The 17,457-nt window shown below is 31.0% G+C and overlaps 1 protein-coding gene across 2 annotated transcripts; it reads left to right on the forward strand.

Annotated features, from left to right (window-relative positions):
• The first annotated feature begins 10,798 nt into the window (after positions 1–10,798).
• Positions 10,799–14,036, forward strand: LOC112277744 (uncharacterized). 2 transcript variants are annotated; one of them, XM_024510433.3, is made up of 7 exons: positions 10,799–10,916; positions 11,919–12,084; positions 12,317–12,411; positions 12,634–12,675; positions 12,875–12,931; positions 13,066–13,137; positions 13,412–14,036. In XM_024510433.3, exons 2-7 carry the CDS (start codon positions 12,042–12,044, stop codon positions 13,490–13,492), a joined length of 390 nt encoding a protein of 129 aa, XP_024366201.1. In that variant the 5' UTR covers positions 10,799–10,916; positions 11,919–12,041; the 3' UTR covers positions 13,493–14,036. The 2 variants fall into 2 exon arrangements, with proteins under 2 accessions (XP_024366201.1, XP_024366200.1); XM_024510432.3 differs by having other exon boundaries at positions 10,824–11,102.
• Positions 14,037–17,457: the final 3,421 nt, after the last annotated feature.

Genomic DNA, 17,457 nt, shown 5'->3' on the forward strand with positions numbered 1-17,457 from the left:
TTTTCTCTTTATAATTATTTGCGTAAATGTTTTTACTTCATCCTCAATAAATATTTTAAAAGTTACTTTTTCACTAATTAAGATATTTATAGTTTTTCAATTTATTATATTTAATTATATATATCTAATAGAAAAAAGTTAGTGCTATTTTTATTCTTTATTATAATTTTAATATTAAAAATTAAAACTATTTTCTGTTAGATATAGATATTGGCTTTTTTTTTTTTTTTAACTCTCTGAATTTATTCACATTAAATTAAACTTGTCCTTCAATGTCAACTTAAATATTCAACTTAGATGTTTTCTTTTTTTAATTTTAAAAATAAAATTCAATTAAGTATATCTTAAATCAATTAGAATTTTTTGAACATAAATAATTAAATTAATCTTTAATTAATTGATGCAATAATAATTATATTTATATTTTTTTAATTATTTGATTTATCTATATTCATTTTTTACTTTTAAAACCCTTTTTAATTATAAAAGTTCTAACAAAATTTTCAAACATAGTTATTTGTTTTAATTCACAATTGGAAAATTTAAAATATTACTTATCAACAAGTACATCATTTATATCATAACATTAAATGAATTTATAGTTATTTTAAGTCATTTTTATGAGAAATGTTTACGAATATCTTTTTATAATAAAGAGTATGAAGAAGGAGAAGAATAAGAAAAATTTAAAGACAAATTTTATTATATTTGCACAAAGCAATATATTAGCTTTAATTATTTTTAAAATATCACTTATTTCTATTAACTTAAAAATAATAACTAATTTATCAATTAATTATATTTAATATTATTCAACATGAAACATTCTAATGATTTAGTATTAAAATGCTAGATTTTCAATATTAACTTTTGAACAAAAAATAAAAAAAGAATGATTCAAATGAAATATTAGTTTGAGCCAAAAACCAATAAAACTAAAGATTTAGATACTTTGAAGGTCTATAATAGTGGATTAGAGGTTCAAAGTGTTAATATAAAAATAGAGTATTAATTATAATATATTAAATATATATATATAATTTTTCTTACATAACATAATTCCATTCAAGATAAATATTTTATTATATTAATTTATTTATTTCATCTCCTAAATGATGGATTAAATGTCAATTGTCATAACTCTTATTAATGAACAAAATATAAATCTTAATAACCATTCATGCCAATATTCTGTCTTGAATTGAGTCTAGCATGAGTATATGGTTTTTGTTCATTTTCACTTTTCTTATCTTATTATGTATCATCATCATGCTCTTATGAGTAATTTGATTTTACAATATTGCACATAAAGTACTTGGCATGGTAAAGGGCATGGTGTTAGAGGTCAAGGCTATGGCTTTGGTGGTCCTCAAATCCATCATAGTGTAACAAAACTTCCTTGAGGTAGAGACGTTTATTACAAATAGTGATAAAAAATTATTAAAAGTAAAGGTTGTTACAAAGATCAAGTAATTTGGTAGCTTATCTTTAAAATAAAATATAAAACTAGGCTATGGAGGTACTAAAGAATAAGAAGAATAAGGTGTTGAAGCTATTGGTGGGCAATAACAAGCTAATGGTGGAAGAATTATACTATTACCAAGAACAAGAATTCAAAGAATGTAAATAAACAAGCAAGACATATATTAAAGAGACATGAAAATAAATAAATAAATAAATAAATAAATAAATAAACATGGATATTTAAGTTAAAATTAGAATAGCTATTGCTAAAAATTAAAAAAATTGAAGATTCTTGAAACTAAATTAGAATTAAAAAAAAGAATTGATAAGAATAAAGAAGGCCTCACTCTTTCCTCTATATACACTTTTTAATTAGAAGCTATGTATCAAAGACATATATATTTATCTAGATTAAAGAAATTAGATAAAAATAAATAAAAATAAATTAATTTGATAACTATACTATGTCAAGTTTCTTCTCTATGCTTTTTTATTGATGTCATTCTTAACCGAGTTATAATGCATAAATGCATATTGAGCATGGATGGCTTCTTGGACTATAACTAAATAGCTATAATTCCCAAGTATAACCACAAAATTACTTTTGTCACTAATAGCGATAGATACGTTAATTTTATTATGCCATTTAAGTTCCAAAATGCACTAGAAACCTTCTAATGATATATAATTATAGTCATTATAGCCTTCAAAAAGATTTTGGCACTCTACCTTGATAATATATGTGCCTACAACTCCATCTAGAAGCACACAAAGATACTTCAAAAAACTTCTTTGCATGTAGGGTTGCATATATATTCTTTAATCTCTCTTAATTTATATTTATTGTAAAATACAAACTCTTTTAAAATACGTTGTCAACAAGGCTAAAATTATGATTGAATTGAAGAAAGTAAAGATAATCATTATAATATTGTCACTAATAATAATCAAATAACTTCATAGTTTTTTTCAATTGCAGCAACTATTATAAGTGATTTGTAGATAAATTTGCATTCTTCTCTCATTTTTTAATTCAACCACTACAAAATTATGTAAAATTTATATGATCCACAATATGTATACATACTTACAACTCTTTCAAATAGACACTTGTGTTGGTGCTAATTCTATAGGCACCATATTAAGACTATGAATTCCATATATTCAAAGATATATTGAATATATCAATGAGAGTGGTCATTTCTCATTTTAATAACAACAATTAAGATCATATAATATACAATACATCTTGGCAGCTCAATTCCACTAAAAAAAATCTTAAACTTGAAGAATTAATTAAGTATAACTTTCTATAATTAGATGTAGATCTTTGTCTATTGGAGCTATATATAAAAAAATATATTCTAGAAAATCCATGATGTCACAATCAAGGATTTATATATGAAGCAAGAAAATATTAAATGAAGTCGTATATATGTAATAAACTCTAAATTTCAAGGACTAATTAATATAACTTCCTACAAATATGAAATTCATACTCTTTAATACTTTTTGGAATAGATTTAGATGTCATCTAGATAATAAATAATAAAATTACTAAAAACTTATAAAAAAATATTATTTATGAGATGTTAAAAAATAGCTAAGGTATTTGTGAGTCTAAATGATATGGCATTATATTCAAAATGCCTATATTTAGTTTGAAATATAGTTTTTTATTCATTCCATTTTTTAATAAATATCAAATTATATGTTTTTTGTAGATCTATTTTAGTATAGATCTTTGCTTAATTAAGTTGATTCTCAACAAAGATATATTTTGATATAGATCTTTGTCTAATTATCAAGGATGAGAACATGATAAAAACAAATAAAGAAGTGAGGCTTCTCTCAAAGAAAGATGACAAAATAGAAATAACTTGATATGTATATTAAGAAAGAAACTGGAATGGCTATTGCCAAAACACAAGAAAAGTAGAGACCCTTGAAACTAGATTGGAAGCAAGAAAGGAGTTGACAAGAGTGAAGAAAGCTTCACTCTTGTCTCTATATATACTATCTAACTAGGGGCTATGTGGCGATGTTCTATAGGACCTCCAATATGTGTTGACTTTGTAGGACACATGCCTTGACTTACAAGGCAAGTTTTTCTACGTGTGGGCCACATAGTTAGCTTGGTCTTCAAGCTAACAACATATGTGGTACATGGCCAACTTGTTGACCACGTTTCTAATCCAAAAAGTCAATTAAAGACACCTATGAAGTCAAAGCAGCATCTATGAGGCTTCTAGGAAGCTTTTATATCAAATACTATAGAATTAACTTACTTTTATCTACTTTTACTTACTTCTATCTATTTATATATTTAATTATGAGTATGTCCATGACATTACCTTCCCTTCTAACGACGAGTTCCACGAGGAGCGGTCCTCATGTGTTGAGAAAATCTATGATGCGATAAATTATATTCGCCACATACTCTGATCTTTGTTCTCTTCGAAGATGATTGATAGGGCCTCTCAACCATCGGTAGTGTCCTATACCAGGGCGGGAAGACCATCCAGTTATTTGATCATTGTTGAGGCCTTCATAACTTCTTTCGAATAAAACATTTGGAATACCATCAAGAGTTGTTCCTACGTCTAGTAAAATCACCAAACATCGGCAGTCCCTTCCAAGGTTGTGATACCAAATGCATTGTATCTTGCCATCTATTCGAGTAAGAACATGTCGTTCTTGAAGATCTTCATCTCGATTGCATCGTCTTGAAGGTTGTGACAATCGTAATATCTCATCTGGCAGGTCAGCAAACGAAGGCTCTTGAGTCAAATCCGCAGGTTGTTGGTTCTCCATTTCCTGAGCTTCACAACTACAAAGAAGCTACAAACAAGAATTGAAAGTAGAATGTTATCTTACCTAGATCTTGTTTCTTTTATAAAGAAGATTTTCATCTTGATTTTGATAGATGTCATCGATGAAAAGCCTCTACCGCCTTTGTTGTATTTGCAAGATTCTTTACTGGCTTCCATGTGCGTTCACTAATATCATATCCGTGCCAATCGACAAGATATTTCAATTTATTTTGACTCCACCTTAAATCTAAGACTCCTTCCACTTCAAACTCTTCATTATTGTCCACTTCTATAAGAGGAAGTGAAACTTGTCTTCTTCTTCGTATATCTACTATCTTGTATGGTTCAAGAAGAGACACGTGGAATACTAGATGGATTTTTATTGACTCTAGTAGATGTAACGATATGCAACTAGATTGATTTATATAGAAAAAGAAAATTGTCTAAGCCTTCTATAGTCCAACTTGTCACAAGGACGAGAGGCCTTGATATTGCGATGAAATAACCATACTTTGTCACCCATGTGGAATGGTGGTTATTCCTTTCGATAGACATCCCCATTAATCTTTTGTTGTTCTTGAGCTTCTTTTAACTGCGCCTTCATTGTTGCATGTAGCTCTAACAAATGAATTGCAAAATCTTTTGCTACGGGGATTATCAACTTTTAAAAAGTCAAAAGTATCAAGTCGTAGATGATAACCATAATTAATAAAGAAAGGTATTTATTTTGTAAAAGAATGTACCGCATTATTGTAAGCAATATTTGCCAATGGCAAAAGAGTTGTCAAATCATCTTGTTGGTAGTTAATGGTACATCTTAAATACTGCTCTAAAACTTGATTAACACGCTCCGTTTGTCCATCAGTTTGAGGATGGAATGCCGAAGATAGTTTTATATCTACTTTTAGAATCTTAAAAAGAGTCCGCCAAAATCTTGATACAAATTGAGTTCTCCTATTTGATATAATATCCTTAAATAATCCATGATAACAATAGATATTGTCAAGAAAGAGCTTGGCTGTTTCTTCACATATGATATATTTTGTATATCGTACAAAATGTACCATCTTAGTAAAATGATCCACTGTCACGAATATAGAATCATAAGAACATGAGATTGGAAGATCCGTGATGAAATCCATAGAAATTAAAGACTATGGTTGTTCTGAAATGGATAATGGCTGAGGAAGTCCGTAAGGTCGATGACAAGGAGTTTTTGATCTTGAGCAACCATCACAAGATTGTACAAAATCTTTGACTGCTTTCCACATTTGTGGCCACCAAAAGTCCCTAGATATTAGTTCCAAAGTTTTATTGTATCCAAAATGTCCTGCTGCTGGAAAGTCATGACGAGCTTGAAGAACACGTAATCGAGCTTCACCTTCTGGAACGTATAGGCATCCCTCAAAATATAGTAGATTCTTCTTGAATTCAAACTTAGAAGTATCATGAGACTTTGAAGGATTTTCCTTAATATCACAAATAAGAGGATCAGAAGACATACTTGATTGAACTTGCTTGATGAAAGTTGAATCAACAGTCAGTGTTGATTTCATTGCTTGAAGATGAAGATGCTTTAGCTTCAAGAGAATTATTTGTTGTTGGTCTAAAGCAGCATCTCCTTCCTTTGGTACAAGATAAGATCATTTAGAGAGTACATCTGACAAACCTTGTTATTTTTCTGGTCGATAAGTGAACTTGAATTCGAATCTTGACAAAGACATACTCTAATGGGCTTGGCGATGATTCAAAATACATGTTGATATAAAATATTCAAGGTTCTTGTGATTTGTATACATTGTGACTGGGCTAGAAGCACCTTCTAGATAATGGTGCCATTCTTGAAACAAATCCATGATTGTAAGAAGTTCTTTGTCGTGGATCTCGTAGTTGATCTCGAGTCCTAAAAATTTTCTAGAATAAAAAGCTATTGGGTGAAGTTTATCATCTGTTCCCATTTGTGACAATAAGGCACCTAAAGTAAAATCTAATGCATTTGTTTCCAGAAAAAATGGCTTAGAAAAATCAACGCGATACAAGATTGGTGCAGAAACAAAGGCTGTCTTCAAAGCTTCAAATGCTACTTCTACTTCTTAATTCCATTGAAGTTTGTCTTTGTAAGTCAAACGTGTAAGTGGAGCTGCAACTTGAGAGAAGTCTTTGATGAAGATCTGATACTAGTTGGCAAATTCCAAAAAGCATTGGACATCTCTTACCGTTTTTGGGATCTTCCAATCCATAATAGTTTGAACTTTCTTAAGATCTATCATAAGTCCATTATTTGAAATGATGTATTCTAAGAAGTTGACTTGAATAGTGTGAAATACACACTTTTCTATCTTGGCATAGAGTCCCGCATCTCTTAGTTTTTGTAATACTTGGCAAACATGAAGTTCATGTTCTTCTGGATTCTTAGAATAGATTAAGATGTCATCTAGGTAATAGACAATAAAATCATCTAAAAACTCCTAAAAGACATCATTCATTAGATGTTGGAATGCTGCTGGTACATTTGTAAGTCCAAAAGGTATGACGTTGTATTTAAAATATCCATACCTTGTTCGAAACACAGTCCTCCATTCATCTCTTTCTTTGATGCATACCAAATTATATGCTCCTCGTAGATCTATTTTTGCATAGATCTTAGCTTGATTCAACTGATCAAGAAGTCCAAATATCAAAGGTAGTGGGTACTTATTTTTGGTAGTGATTTTGTTGAGTCCTCGATAATCAACACACATCTGTAATGATCCATCTTTTTTCTTCACAAATAAAATTGGAGCTCCTGCTAGAGATTTGGAATAGCGTATGAAGTTCTTGACCAAATTTTCTTTAATATACTCCTTGAGTTCAGTCAACTCATTTTGAGATAAATTATAGATTGGTCCAAATGGTGATTGTGCTCCTTCTTCAAGGTCAATTGAGCAATCACAGGAACAATGTTCTGGAAGAGTATCCACATTCTTTTTTTCAAATACATCTTGAAAATCTTGATATTTGCTTGGAATGCCACTTAAAGTCTTTCCACTAGTAGAAACAAGTGTGGCATAAATGACACAAGATGATCTTTCTTTTACAGCAAGCAAGAAAGCACTTACACCTACAAATATAGGTTTAATTATACTAGACTTATGACTTTCTACTTGATTAACTACACTCTTAGTTATACTTTAAGAAAAGTCAAGACTACGAGAAGTCCAATCTATTTTAGGATTATATTTTTCTAGCCATGATAAACCTAAAATGATTGGATTAAAAAGAGATTTAATGATATTAAATATTATAAAGCTACTATGTCCATTAGTTGCTATTTCTATAGGAAGGGTTTGATGAGTAACATCTCTTGAAGACAACGGACGACTATCTATGACTTCTACATGAACAAGTTTAGTTTTCTTTATTAAAAATATGCTATGTCTTTTAGTAAATTTTTCATCTAAGAAACATGCTGAGGCTCCTGAATCTAGCAAGGCAGAGGCTTTGAGATGTTTAGGTCCTAGAATAACATTTATTATAAAACATGGAGTGGGTTTTGAGGAGAAGATAGGTGTGATTGTCATTTTACTTACTCTAACTAATCTAATCAGAGTAAAACTTTATAGGGGAATTCAAACATAGGGAAAGAATACCGCATGAGCTTACACGTTATGATCACACAATTAACTGTATTTCGCACTACTTAAAACACCCAGGAAACACTACAATGCTTTCCACTTCGTAATAATACTCCACCATCATTGATAACAAGAACATGTAATCCCGCACTATCCTAAATGATAGGACATAATCATAATATAATCCAAATTCTGGAGTTCTTCACCATTAATTGCCTTCACATTACAGTGATTCACACAAATACAGACTCATTCTCTCTGCTGAACTACAATCAGATTTCAGTATTCAATCTTTCTTCTTCCCATTTAATAACAATCATACTTCCATTCCATAATTCACTTTCACAATATTCAGAAACTCTTAATCTTCTTATTCAAAGAAAATAACAAACAAAAGAAAAGAGGTAGCACCAAGCTTACCCCAGCTCATACTATCACAGTCTGGCCCTTACTTCCGCTCTCCCATCCTCCTTATGCTACCACGAGATACCAACTGCTACATCTCTAATGAAAACTGCTTTTCCTAACTATTCATCCATTTTACCTACTAAACTACCTTTTCAACAGTCATCTATCCCTGTTTACACTATAAACTAAGTATCTACAATTCAACAAATAACTACTTATTCTACATAGCCCCACTCCCATCTGTGCAACATTCTCGCAAACATAGAACCGATACATAACTAAAAAAAAACTTCTCCAAAATTTCTATTTATCTGATACACCCAATTGATCAATTACTACATTATCCATTATTGGTTCCACTGATTCTGGCTCTAGTGGTACGTCTTCATTCTCTTCCAATATTTCAAGCGACTCCTTTCTCAACTGGGCTGAAAGATCTTCATTATATTCTCTCAATTCCCGGACCTGAGCTTCCAGTTTCAGGATCTGGGCATCGCGAAGTTCCAACTGATGTTGCTGCGGACTCATCCCTTCTAGGTGTTAGGGACATATTCCTTAGAACTTTCTAGAGAGAAGTTTCTAGAACCTTCTAGAAAACAAGCCTCTGGAACCTTCCAGAAGAGAAGCCTCTGGAACCTTTTAGAGAGAAGTTTCTAGAAGCTTGTAGAAAGGAAGTCTCTGGAACCTTCTAGAGGAGAAGTTTCTAGAAGCTTCTAGAAAGGAATCCCCTGGAACTTTCTAGAAGCTTCCTAGTTAATAGAAGTAGCTCGAGAAGTTTCTAGAACCTTCTAGAAAAGAAGCCTCTGGAACCTTCTAGAAGCTTCCTAGTTAATAGAAGTATGTAATTGCTAAATTGAATGTGCATGCCAACTTATACTAAATCCAAGAAGGATGATGTTTTTTTCAAACCCACTAATATTATATGCTAGTATTTGAATAACTATGTGAAGGTTGCTCTGAACCAATATGCATATCCTCTTCTGTTTTCTTTTACTGTGATATTACAATGTAACACAACCATGTCACTTCTCAACTTTATTATTTTGAAGACCATGTGGAACTCATTCTCTAAAGTTTAGACCCACAACAGTTATTTATTTATTTATTTATTTTGTTTGTAATGATTCGTCAACACTATGGGTTACATGTAAGAGTCAAAACTGCCTTTAGCTCATTTATGTAGAAAGATGTTTTGCTCTAAAATTGTGTTTTTTTTTTTTTTTTTTTTTTTTTTTTTTGTGCTGATGTGGCAGCAATATGTGTAGATTGTGCAAGCCATTTTTTTATATATTTTTAACATAAAACTAACTAATATCATTATTTCCATGTAATGAATGTTCAAAAAATATTTGTGGTTTTGTATTTTTGAATCTATACAAGATGATTAGACTCTTTTAGGTATAATCATAATTTAGCTTAAGCTTTGTCCTAAATTATAGTTTATTTAATAACAATGTTGTAAATGATGGTCGAAAATAATGGTAAAAAATTAATTTTTAAATGTTATTAACAACCAATCATTTTTGGTAAGTTATGTTATTTTAAAAGAATCATATTATGATTCATATTGGCATACAAAATAGTCATCATTATGTAGATAATAAAGACTTGTCTTAAATAAAAATTATTTATGCTGAAGCAGATTTTGAATATTTTTTACTGAAAATGTAAAAATTATATATTTGTTATCAGTATTCAAGAAGGATGTGTAATAATTTTAAGATATTTAAGACATAATTTTTTTTTGGGCTTGCTTAAAGTACATCCAATAATTCATTCGTGTTTAAATATCAACCAGTGAAAACATGTAAAAATATAATTTAACTTAAATATATCAAAGAGTCATGTTTTCTTTCATTAAGTATTATGTGAATAATGCTGATCATTAAAAAGAAAAATAGTAAAAATGTCCAATAGAAAATCATAAACAATTAGTTCCTATGCATACTTTGTATACATTTAATTATATTGTATATATGAATTTCTCTATTGTAATCAAATAAATACATATATTCATGTACTTTTTTCTATTGTAAATAATTATTAAAAGTTCCAAATTATAATCCTTAGAATTGAAATCAATTGATATTACCGCAGAGAAGATCTGAAACATATTTAAATTTTGTTTATATATATATATATATTTAATTTTTTTCAATACGTTTTAATTTTTTCTCCAAAAAGTGGTATGAAAATATAATATTTCTTTGGGCAAGAACCTATTACATGACATAATTTTACAAAATTTGAATTTGTTTTTGAAATTTTATCTCTGTAATGTTAAGTTATTCACTTTAGTCAAACTTAATCAGTTATTGTTTACGTTTCAAGAAAAGAAAGAATGCAGTGCACATGAAGATTAAACAACACGACTCCGTATCAGTTTTCAAACAAGTCTAATTATTTGTGTGTTTTGGGCATAGGCGCCGCTCTCGAGGGGGGTAATGCCGCGGGTGGGCGGTGACACCGTGGAAGGGGCGAGAACACAAAGGAGGAAAGAATGGAGGGGAGGGAGGGAATAGCGCTCAACACTTAGCACCTCGTTTGGTAACCTAAACCTTGTGCCCGCCTCACTGTCCCGCATGGCGTCGAGCATTTTGCGTCGAAATCGAAACTGGTAATGCTTCCAATGGCGAGGAGCCTGGTCCCTTCTTCAAAGCCCGCGTTCAGTCCAGGACGGTTGCGTCGGAGTGCGGCGCTCTCGTCGCAGAGCTAAATTCTTCCTATGAGCGCCAGATACTCGTTCGAATAGTTTGGTCGCGTATGATCGCGAGGTTCAAGCGTCGGGGAGGAATTAGCAATGGTGTGTGAGGAGCTTGGATTTTGCTCTATTTTTTCACTCTTTTTTTCTTTACCTTTTTTTTTTTAACGCCGAGGGAAGTGGTGGATGTATTTTGAATTTGGAGTTGAATCGGCAGTTTGTATTTATTCGTCTTGCTTAGAGTGTTGAAATTGGAGATGCTTCTCGTTGGATCGTTGGACAGTTTAGTATTCTTGCGAATTACACTGTAGGTTCGGAGGCTTCGGTAGCAGGTATCGTGGTCTTCTAGTTTGTTCGCGGCGGGGTGTACACTTCAAGTTTAAATTCTTGTTGCTGTATGAGTTGAAAGCCTTCCATTAATTGGTTACGTTTAAAGTCATAAATGAACTCACAGTAGTTCCCCTAGATTTTGCTTATTCAGGTCTAGGTAGAAAGGGCAGGGTGCCAAGTCAGGTCTGAGAGGCCATCACGGAGGCATTCGCAAAGTGATGACTGATTCATCAAGTTCGTAGAGGGTGCAATCGAATGGAGTTGACATGTCTGAGTGTCTTGCTTTGCATGCGTTTCAATGAGTACTGCGCTCTTTTAGTTGTTCCAGGATTTTAAGATGTCGTATGCACAGGGTTATCTGTGTTGATGCTCAAATGTGTACTAGTTTTCATTAGAGAGGGCTTTCATCAAATTGAGAAAAGTTGGCAATGCAGTTGACCAGTGACGTTCGATTCACTGCTCGTGAATGTGCTTTGTGCTACGTTTTTTTTTTCCAATCATTTATTTCGGACTTAGTCTTGTAGGGAGGAGTTTTTAGTTTCAATCACGTATGTATAACTAAGTTCCTCAGTGTTGTTGCTTTTGCAGTTCAACTAGTACACAATGAATGTGCACAAATTTCACTGTGGAATTCTGGAAAGGCGATGATTGATTTCACCGATCTGTTTTCTGTAATTCATCTGGTGTTGCGTGTTGAGAAAAAAGTTTGCAATGGTGGGGAATAGATTCCAGCCATGCAGGCTACTCCTTGCAGGTTAGTGATGCACTTGAGTACTGGTTGTCTCTTTATCTTGATCACCAATGTATACTTTCTGTAAAGAGATGCTACAGAGCAATAAGTTAATTTGCTGATGCAGCACTTTAAGGGAATCAGGTAACGAGCGTTGTTTAGATCTTGTGCTCGTCACGTAGGAAAGGCTGTTACTGCTGATAACGAACTTCAGGTGTAAACCACGAATTCCTAACACTTTGTTTGTGTAATGCAGTGCTTGTATTTTCATTTGCCTGTCATGCGACGTTATCTCTAAGCCCGCGCTCGGAGTGCTACATGCTGGACGTGGATAATCATTTTTATGACTTTGTATCCTCCCTTTGACTCTAGATATCTCCAAGTAGATAATGTCTGGAATGCCATTTTAAGTTCATTAGATTTTTAGTACGTCATAAGCATGTAGTTGTGGGACTGGTTTGCTGGATAAGGAAAATAATGGTTGTAATGAATGTCATATGGCTAGGTATTATGATATTTACTTTCTCATTGATTTTACTTGTGGACCATTTTCTTAATAAAGTGCGACTACAGACGGATTGGATTGGAAAGGAGTTTCAATACACCGATTTCCAGGTTATATTGAAAATCTTAGTTTTTGTAAGCTTTGTGTGGTAGAATTTCAGGATTATTTAAAGCTTGCCAAGTTATTGCAGATTCTAGTATTGTAACGTTGAGATATTTTGGAGTCGTAATTTCGGTTTGAGTTCCTGGTGTATTTTAACGAAATTCTGGAGCTTAAGTTCACTTTCCCTTGTTTGTTTTGGTAAATCAGGATGGGTCAACGTACACGCTTCGTTTCTGCAAGGACATGCAAGTCAGATCTGGCCAGGTCATTTTCTTATTCCGATTTACTTTTGTGACCTGTTTAAGTGCACTGCCTTGTTGGAAGCACGTGTTGAGCCTCTGATAAAAAAGTCACGTACCCAAGAAGGATTTTCTCAATCAGGGGAATTTGGCATGCAGTCAATCATAAATTACGGTCGCTTCTCACCAGCGTACTCTTCGGCGCGGGACACTTCTGATTCATTTGTCCAAGTAAGTGTGGTGGTGTTTCCTACACCTTTATCTCTTAAACTCCTAACTTGTGCTGTCTTTCTATGCCTTAAATTCAGCATGTGTTCATTCAGATGCTTCTGATCATTTCTAGATCTTTGGCCGAAAGATCAGACGGTTAATATTGTATTGGTTCAAAGAAGATGGAAATTTTCTTGAAATTTTTCAACTAGTTCTCAATGTGCTGTTCATTCTAAATGATGCAAGATGTTTGACGTATATGATGTACGAAATGACGATTGTTCACTTTTTGCAGGAATATAGACATGGAGACTTGAAGGGTTGCGAAAATGAGGGTTACGACTACAGCGGTAGGGGGTCGATGGTACTAGACTGAACATTTTTACTTTGGACTTCTGTTCTGCTGTTGTGTTGGAGCATACAAGTGCACAATGCTTATTAGAACAATTTCTTCCCAAGGTCTCGGCCTCTCATTCCACAACGATGTCTTGTTTCTAAGCATCGAGTTGACGCCGCATACATCGTCAGCGCGCAGTAGCCCGAAATTACGTGCAAGGCTTGCGGCCCCATTGGACCTCCCCTCTCTTCTTTGACTCTGCTCTCGGATTTCCATCCCTGCTGCCCTCCCGTTTGCTGCCTGGCTTCGGATGCTCACCACCTGTCTGGCCTCGATTCTTCTTTGGACTGTGGGTGGGGTCCCCCCTCCCGCCCACTTCCCTCCCCACCTTCTCTGGTCCCCCTTTTGCGACAAGCTCTGACTTGCACTCATTTCATAATGAGCTGCTGTACTTCCGGTCGTTTTGCCCTACAGGTTGTCAAGTTGTGGCTCATTCTGTTTTTTCCCCTTGTCTCGTCGATCACTCGAGGTGTGTATCGTGTTCGTTTATTTAATTAATTTTGTTTGGTTTTTTTTATTTTCATTTCTTTTCTGTCTGGTTTCTAGGATCGTTTGGGTTGCAGCTATGCTTTGAAGGCTCTCTCTCTAGGATTGAAGAGTTGGCAATAATTCTACAATAATTCCTAATGTAGGTTTTAAATCAAGGTTTGTAAGTGCTGGTGCATGCGTGTGGTTGATTTTGGATTGTTATTGTCTGAATCTAAATATTCAGATTGCGACATTTGATTAATGATGTTAGCTCGATGACAAGAAGGTGTAGAGAGTTATACTTTGTGAATGATTAAGGTTTTGTTTTCTTCTTTTTTTTTTCTTTTTTTTTTCTTCGTTCTTTCTTTCTTTCTTTCTTTCTTTCTTTTCTTTTCTTGTGTTTTTGTTTTGTTTTGTTTTCTTTTTTTATTTTTATTTTTCTGATTAGTGATTATTTACGTAATTCAAGAAAATATATATGGTGCTGCTCGTTAGCATGGTTAAATGAGTACATACATGTGACATTCAAAAGTGCAGTGTTGAAACAAATTTATGAATCTAACGAAAAGGTTTATTCGTTTGTTTAACACTTCGTGGACTTTCCTTCCCTACTTATCACATTGTACAAGCACCCATTGTTGAGTTCATTCAAAATGACTAGAGCAAATAATATCTTTTCATTCACAACATGTGCTTCATGTGCATCTTCCATTTCAGATCTAACAATATATCATTGCTCAAAAAAATTAATGTTATATTGATTTTTAGAACAATTAATTGAGATCAATAGCACCATTTTTTTTATTATTTTAATTATTGTTTCAAAAATAAAGAGTGAAGTCGTTTATTTACCTATCTAACTTCTAAATTATAATTATTTATTTTTTAGATTGAATATTTTCCTTCTATATTTTTTAATAAAGACATATTTCGAGATTTTTATGGAAATTTTCATTAAGTTTTTATTAATATATAACATACATCTATATGATTAATAGTAGTGGTCATAAGATACTAAAAAATGGACATTCTTATGAGATCTCATTCTTATTCTTAGCAAAAAAATCACTGTGTATTTTAATTTATTATATCTAATAATAAAAAATAATTACCAGAATCTTAAAATTTAAAATTTAAAACAATATTCAGTAAAAGTTAACATTAAAATTTATGTGATGGTTTCAACTAAACAGAGTTGTAATAATTGACAAGACAAAAGGAAAAAACATAATTTTTTTGGACGCCTTATTTACAAACTATTTAAATTGAAACATTTAAATGTTTATCATAAATAATTTTAATATTAAAATTTAAAAAATATTTTTTTAAAATTTGAATTTATATGTATATATACATATACACAATTTTTTTCAAAAATTCAATAAAAAATAGTAATACAACAAAGACCACTAACATACAAGATAATATCTTTTTGATTATATGTTACAAAGTATTATCTAAAAAAATGATTCTTGAAATGAATTCTCTAAAATTTTATATACCACATATTTTGATTGTCATTTATAAGAAACTTAAAAATATTTGATAAATAAGAGTCAAAATTAATCGTTCATTTTCAACATCATTTTTAATACTTATATTTCATAAGTTATTTTAAAAATATTATTAATATATATTTATTTATTATTTTCATATCTTTCTCTTATAAATCAATTTTATGAGTATATTGACATCAATATTTGCTATGGTATATTATTATATACTTTTTAATCTATTATTAGATTTTTTTGAATATAATGATATTATATATTAATATCATTGATTTGTTGCTAGTGCTTTTGATTCATATAAATTTATATATATATATATATATATATATATATATATATATTTATACTCAATAAATTTTACATCTTTGTATATTAGTTGCATATATTTTAGAATTTAATATAAAAGCTAGAAATCATTTGTTTATTGAATCTTTTATTTTTAAAAGGCTATTTAATGTATACCTATTTAATGTATGCCTATTAATGTATTTCTATGTTAATTTTTATCTTATTCCAAACAACATTTACTACATTAATAATATTATTTTAAATATATATATATATATATTTTTATTTTAAAAATATTTTAAAAATTACTCTAATATTGTACTTTGTAATTTGACCTAATACATGTATTACTATAAGATATCTACTTGTAGCTAATAACTATATAATTTAAATGTATTGAATCATCTATCATATTTTATGATACAAAGAATTATTCTTTAATTTGTATATATATATAATTTATGATTTTTTATATTTTTAGAACATATGGCTTTATAAAATATTAAAAATTAAATACATCAAACTATGTATTTATATAATTTATATAATTAAAAGAATAAATAATTCTTTCATAATTTTTTATTTTTTATTTTTTATTAATGTCATGGACAAATATATTTACCTTGATAAGAAGTGCTAGATAGAAAGTAAATATAAATAGATTTGATATTATCTTATGATAAAGCTTCTTAGAAGCTAGATAGATGCGTATTTGACTTTAGTCATGTTTCTAGTTGATTGATAGGTTAAAAACTTGGTCAACAAGTTAGCCCCATATGAAACATGCTAGTAGCTTGTAAAACAAATTAACTACATAGTACACATATAGAAAATTTGACTTTTAAGTTAGACACATGTCTCAAAAGTGTGATAGGTATTGGTAGTCTTATAGAATGCGTCACATAGCTTTTAGCTAGATAATGTATATATGGAGGCAAGAATAAAGTCTTTTTTTTCTCTTATCAATGTCTTTTTAGTTCTTAGTTTTATTTTAAGATTTTTCTAGTCTTTTTATCTTTGACAATAGCCATTCTATTTTGATATTATACCATCTTTGAGTGATTTTTTAGCCTTTTCAAGTAATACAAGAATGTATTGATCTTTTAGTTCTTTGAGATTTATGTATCACGAACATACATAGGTATTTTAGTAAATACCTATATGATTAGGTAGGAATAGGTAAAAGTAGATAAAAATAGATTAACTTCATAAGACCTTTTAGACAAGCTTCCTAGAAGCTTTATAGATACTACTTGACTTTACATATGTTTATAGTTGATTGATAGATTAGAAACTTAGTCAATAAGTTAATGACATGTTGATAGCTTGCGGAACAAGCTAACTATGTGGTGCACATATAAAAAACTTACCTTGCAAGTTAAGATGTGTATCTTATAAACTCAACACATTTTGGAGGTCCTATAGGACATTGCCACGTAGCTCCTAGTTAAGAGTATATATGGAGGCAAGAGTGAAGCCTTCTTCACTCTTGTCAATACCTTTCTAATCCTTAGTCTTTCTCAAGACTTTCTAGTCTTCTTGTTTTTGGCAATAGCCATTCTAATTCAATATTATATCATCTTTGAGTGACTTCTAGCTTCTTTTAGTGATACATGAGTGTATTAAGGATTTTCTTTCCTTGAGATTCATGTCCTTGATATCATATCCTTGACAATT

Source organism: Physcomitrium patens, chromosome 26, assembly GCF_059467195.1.
Source record: "Physcomitrium patens ecotype Gransden chromosome 26, ASM5946719v1, whole genome shotgun sequence".
Taxonomy (NCBI): domain Eukaryota; kingdom Viridiplantae; phylum Streptophyta; class Bryopsida; order Funariales; family Funariaceae; genus Physcomitrium; species Physcomitrium patens.